General features: G+C 29.2%; 1 protein-coding gene across 1 annotated transcript; it reads right to left on the bottom strand.

Annotated features, from left to right (window-relative positions):
• Window positions 1–4,517: 4,517 nt before the first annotated feature.
• Window positions 4,518–6,157, bottom strand: LOC133834067 (expansin-like B1). Its single transcript, XM_062263580.1, has 4 exons — window positions 5,740–6,157; window positions 5,514–5,623; window positions 5,089–5,406; window positions 4,518–4,841 (listed from the first exon to the last, which is right to left on the bottom strand). Exons 1-4 carry the CDS (start codon window positions 5,876–5,878, stop codon window positions 4,635–4,637), a joined length of 774 nt encoding a protein of 257 aa, XP_062119564.1. The 5' UTR covers window positions 5,879–6,157; the 3' UTR covers window positions 4,518–4,634.
• Window positions 6,158–6,474: the final 317 nt, after the last annotated feature.

The following is a 6,474-nucleotide window of genomic DNA, read 5'->3' as shown; positions in this document are numbered from 1 at the left end:
TAGTTGAGCAAGGTCACTGCAACTGAGGTAATCAAAACCCATAAATCTTGAGTACGTACAAATATGTCAATGAAAAAAAAATATTGGCCGGTCTGTGGTTGGAAGGAAGTTTGGTTGTGCTTGGATCAGACTTACACAGAAACATATGTCTTAGATGCAATACTTTGCAACTGTGGCTAATCCTCTCTTTTAATTAGAGATGCGCGGATATTCCATACCGTGGTTGGGCTGGCCAGGCCTCTGTGTCCCATTTGGGACAATCCGATTATGAGAGGATTGGTTTATAAATTCACTTAAAATGAAATACATTTCCGATGTGGTATAACATTCGTAAAAATATTAATTTATAATAAAATGGTTGGATTTCATTTCAGTTAGATTTTCTTGTTACGTCCCTGATTCGATGAGTGACGAAAATGAAAGAAAAACGACATCGTTTGCGAGAAGCTCTCAATAGTTCTCACTTTGCTGATTTACGCTATAAATGTTCGATGTGGGATTATGGCCTGCCGCATCGGAAGAGAGAGAGAGGTTGGCTGGCGTTGCGATGAAGAGAGAGAGAGAGCAGTGAGTGTGTTGCATGGTCAGCCAGCCATTCTTCAAAACGAGAGAGAATACGATAGAAAGAAAACCTAATTGTTAATAGTGGGCTTCTTTTTGGGCTGAAAACTTTGTAATATTTTTGCAAACCATAAAATATTGAGACATATTTCTAATTTTGTTGTAGGCACAATTATATAGCCGAAAATGTCCACAAATAAATGTTTTTTTTTATGTGATTCTATATAATTTTCCATTTTTAATTTTTTCTTATAGTTTCCAAAATATATTTTTCTTACTAATTAAACTTGTTCTTATTAATTTTGTGACTTATTTTTATGTTTCAAATTTATCAATTTCACATTCTTCTCGTACTTTCTTATTCATATAAAAGTCACAACTTATTATACACTTAAATTTTTTATTTGGGTTTTTTTATGACCCATATATATTTTTAGGACACTCATTGTGAGTCCTAAAGTGTGTTTTTATTAATTGTTAGAATAAAAATATCAACATAGGACATCGTTTCCCACAAGACTGATGTCTTATGCTCAACTTTGACAAGTATGGGACAAAGTTCGTGGGGAACCAATGTCGCATGCAACATATATGTTTTATATCATATATTACATACTATAATTAGTATAAACTTTTAAATAATAAACATTTTAAAATAAAATATCATAAAATTTTAAATGAAAAATATTTCTATTTAAATAAATAAAATAATTAGAACAGAGATATCAATAAAATTAATTTCTTAATTAAATATTGTAAGACCCATAAATACAAAATTAAAATTAATACTTATTTTGTAAATATATTACTTAAAATATAAATCTAATTATTAGAATCAAAATATAAATAAAAATTTAATTAATTATGATAAAATTTTCAATAAAAAAATTATTCACTAGTATGTATTTTACAAATATATTTACAAAACATAAATATCATAATTATAAAAAAAATTAAAAATTGATGCATGGAAGGTCGGTTTCATAAGAAATATTTTATCATGTAAATATTATTATGCCTTACATGGATCGGATATTGCTTCCTTAGGAACTGATGCCTCATGCAAATTACATTTTGCATGTGCAAGAGATACGAGTTCTAGGTGAATTTATGTCAGGTGTTAATTTTTAACATTAGACATCAATTATTGGAGAACTAATATTTTCTCTCGTGTATGTTGTCTAATTACAATTTATTTTCGTAGCGATATATCTAGAGAAACACCTACACAATGCCTTTTGATATTTAATACAATGACTAAATAAACAACATAATAATCTTTTAAAAGACTTCCCTTGACTAAATGAGAGCCAAATATATGCTGAAGTAGGATATTAGTAAAGTAAATTCAACATATATACTCATACAAGGAGCATATTTCCTATGTATAGGTGCATTCTTAATGGTTACTACCCATGGATAGTTACTTTAATATTAACTATTGGATTAACATCAATGATCCATATTTATAGTTGTTAATTAATATTTCTAAAAATAAATTTTGATTTTTTTTAAATTTCTAGAAGGGTTACTTGATGAAAAACGTGTATTTATTATGAACATATAATTTTGTAAACTTTTCATTTTTCAAATGCATATCAATTTTTAAATATAGCTAGTGTCTTTTATTGGTTAGAAACAACATTAGTTATGGCAAAAATAAAAATAACTAAATTCGATATTAATGTAGAAAAAAATATTTACATGTTGGTGACTTGCTATACTAAGTCACTATGTTGCCACATTATCATAATTGTTAGTACCCATCTCACTACAACAAAAACGGTTATTACCGGCGGAGAAAACCGCCGGCAATAGTCAGGAAAGCTGCCAGCAATACTTTTTACCGGCGGGCTCCGCCGGCAAAAATCCGCCGGTAAAAATCGGTCGGTAAAGGTCGTTATTGTCGACGGAACTAGCCTCCCGCCGGCAATAATTTGGTCAGAATTCATGTCTGACACATTATTATCGGCGGTTTCCGCCGGTAATAATTCGCCGGTAATTGTAAAACATATTTAAAAAAAATAATTAATTTTTATAAATTATATATAATTAATATTAAATAACTAAACTTATAATTAAAAAAACATTAATAAAATTTAGAAATAAAATCAATATTATTTAAATTAATATCCAAATTAAAAATACAACTTTAAAATACTAAAATTGTCTAATGTTTACTAATTATTTAATTTATACTTAATTAATTAATTAATTATTTATTTAATTAATTATCTAATTTTTCCTTTACTAAAAAATTAATTATTTAATTAATACTTAATTATTTATTTATTTAATACTTATTTATTTATTTAATATTCATTTAATTATTTATTTATCATATTATTAATTTAAATCTTTCCTAATTATTTAATTAATTATTAATTAAGAATAAATAAATTAATTAATTACTTAATTAATTATTTATTTAACATATTTAATTATATAACTATTTTAAAAACTTAATAATTAATATGTAATTAATTGAAATTATTTTTATTTAATTAATCCTATAACTACTCTTTTATATAATTACTTAATAATTGTTTATATATATTATTTAATAATTACTTTTTAATAAATAAATTTTTAATTATTTAATTTTTATTATTCTCATATCAATTACTATCTAAGTTATTAAAATAAATTTTTTCTATAATTTAATATTTATTATATTATTTATTAATATTTTATTTCTCTACCATTAAACTATTTTTTTAATAATTAATAACAAATTTATTAAAATCTAAACTTCACAATATTAAAATAATTTTAATTAAACTATAACAAAAATACATTATAACATTCTAACAATATAATAACAATTTAACAATAATAAAAAATTATCCATTAATAATATCTAAGAATATTTTAATATTCTAACAACTTAACAATAAAAAAATATATATATTATCAATCTATCAAACAAAATATTATTATAAAATAACATATATTACTATATAATCATTTTTTTTTGTATAGATTTACATTAACAATATTACTAACATATTAACCTAATAACCTAACAATATTATTATAAAATAACATATATTACTAATATAACAATAATATTACTAACATTAACTGCTGGTCACCGGAATCGCCGAACGCCGGAAAAAACTTAGGAAGAGTGGAGTCCACTGAGATGGGCAGAGAGGAATCCGAATGGCTAAAAAAAAACAATAAAATAAAATGGAGTTTTTTTATATAAACAATAACATAATTATTTTCTTTGTATAAAACTATAACATAACAATATATAGACGTACCCCCTTCGCTATTGCAGTTGCCGGCCACCGGAATAGCTTCTGGAACGCCGGAAAACACCACGGGCAGAGAGCACTCGACGGATGTAGGAGAGAATCGGAAGAAAAAAAAAATGGAGGAGAAGGAAATGAGGGAGGGGAATCAGGTTGCAGAAATATATAGATTACTATTGTCGGCGGAGGTCCGCCGGCAATAATATATAACGGTTATATTTAACTATTATTACCGGCGGAGCCCACCGATAATAATCGAAATATTAATTGGGCGGCAGTTTTGCCGCGGTAATAAATTCTTATTATTACCGGCGGTTTGTCCGTCGGTAATAATAGGTTTCTCACCGGTAATAATTAAATAATTTAAAAAAATAAAAATAAAAAACGGATTAATGCCGGCGGACTTCATTTTCCGCCGGTAAAGATGGTATTATTACCGGTGGACTTTCTCCGCCGGTAATATTTCCGCCTGTAAAAAATATTTTTGTTGTAGTGTAGGAACCATTGACAAGTCTTCCACGTAAATATATAGCATGATGATATCAACGAATTCAACATTTTAATATAAAAAGTCACTGTATATTAACATAATAACAATAAGCAAAATGACTAAAAAGGTTTACTGATGATGCATCTCTATTATTCCAAAGTACAAATCTCGACTGATTATTCATTTTTGAGCAATAATAAAAAAAAACAACCAACATCTAACATATACGTAAACACAATTTACAATTATTTATGCCCTGCATATTTATTAACTATAACTTAGTAGAGAAGAGATACATCTAATATTCGTATATGGATTTAGATTTATTTAGTAATGAGCTTAACAGAGGCCTCATAAGCAGCCCCAGCCTTCCAAACTTTGGGTATGGCATTGTTAGAGCGAACCCAGTAAGTGTACCCATAACTGGTTGTAGCTTTGAACCTCAAGGTGATCGGTCCCCTTGGTGGATTTGTCATGTCCCAGACTGCCCCATAGGCTCTGCGCATGGGCTTCCACTGTTTGGTATCCTCCTATAGTGCATAAACAACAGCATCGTCACATCAATCAATTTATTGGTTAGTACATATTGGTATCTAAGGTTAAAATCACTTTTAACTTTTTAAAATAGCTATCCAATGGTTTAACACATATTAAAGAGCTTTTTGGATAATGTTTTAAAAATTGTATTGAGTTTTATCTAACTATAAAAAAATGAAGGCAAATTATGGAAAGTAGAATTGAAGAGATGGATATATGCTAAAATATTCATATGTATACCTGCCACAATTCAACTGCTGTGATGTCGTTTTGGCCGCTCACATATAAAACACTTAAAGCCAAGTAGTAGGGATGATTGCTCTTTTCATTGATCTTGTAGGTGACCTTGTCCTTGTGAGTTGGGTACTTGCAAGAGATCCTCTTGTATTCTACTTCAACCACGCCATAATTGAGCAACTTTTTGTCTTCGTTTGGAAGAGCCAACTTTTTAAAGGCTCTTGGGCTGAGGATGAAATCAGTTCTGTCACCTTCCCCGTAATCAGTCACTACTATGTCCACTCCATCATAGCTGCAAAGGTGAGGATTTTTGCACCTGACCTGAAATATTAATTAAGGTACCTATAACGTTAACAAGATTATATAGTATACTTGAGAATAACATTCATTATTATAGGTAGAGAGTGGTTATATATGTATTGTATTACCTTATAGCATGCCCCACAACCAGCACCATCCTTGTACAGTGCCCTAGAAACTGCTGATACATAGCCATTATTGACGACTCTTCCATATTCGCCAAATCCACAAGCTCCACCTAAATTTTACGCACCAGCATTATATGTAAGAATTGTTACATGTACATATACATTGAGCTGAATTATTATGAAGATTTTTCTCAAAATGCATGCAAATGGGAGCAAAAGGACATACTTCGAGTCCCATAGCCGTCCGGGCTGCCATAAGAGGTGGCTCTTGAAGCTGTAAACGTAGCGGTAGAGGCACATAACGCAGGGAAAAGCACCAGAATACCAAGCAGAGCACATAGTTGTTTCTCACTCGTAAACTCCATTTTTGTTCACACAAAGAACTTTCAACACAAATAATATAAGAAAAAAGTGAAAGAAAAGGTTGTTTGTGGCATGGGAAAGGAAAGAAGGTATGTCATGTATTTATAGTGTACGTGGTACGTAAGAGCTAGCTAGCTAGTAGAGCCTTTGGTGGGATTAAGATTTAGGTATGATTGACCAAGGTGGCTTCTTAATTAGAATTCAAAGCAATTGAGATAATGGTTTGGGATGAAATCCACGTGCGCGCAACTATATGTATGTGAACTTGCAGACACATCCTTTTTTTTATTTTTGACTTTTTATTAAAAGAAAAAGCATAATAAGAAATATCAACGTATATGTAAATATATGTATTTATATTATGAATAGTTTATAGATGATCATTTGAATTTTGCGGCAGCCCAACCTTTGCTTCTCACTATATTTTTCCCTTAAGGTGGAGTTGTTGATTAATTTGCACGTACTTGGTATTTTACTAAAAGAAAGAATAGTGTTCTAGGGGCTGGGAAACTGTGTACGTTATTTGTTAAAGAATAAAAATTCAAACAATACTACTACATTGAAAACACAGCTTATATATTATTATATATGATCATAG

Source organism: Humulus lupulus, chromosome 5 (genome assembly GCF_963169125.1).
Source record: "Humulus lupulus chromosome 5, drHumLupu1.1, whole genome shotgun sequence".
Classification (NCBI taxonomy): domain Eukaryota; kingdom Viridiplantae; phylum Streptophyta; class Magnoliopsida; order Rosales; family Cannabaceae; genus Humulus; species Humulus lupulus.
The sequence above is the reverse complement of the archived record's forward strand: the minus strand, read 5'-3'. Positions and strand labels throughout refer to the sequence as shown.

Coding starts and splice junctions, on each gene's coding strand:
- LOC133834067 (XM_062263580.1), bottom strand. CDS start 5,878: ATGGAGTTTACGAGTGAGAAACAACTATGTGCTCTGCTTGGTATTCTG. Junction 5,407..5,513: donor GTTGTGGGGCATGCTATAAG/GTAATACAATAC, acceptor TTAATATTTCAG/GTCAGGTGCAAAAATCCTCA. Junction 4,842..5,088: donor CAGCAGTTGAATTGTGGCAG/GTATACATATGA, acceptor TATGCACTATAG/GAGGATACCAAACAGTGGAA.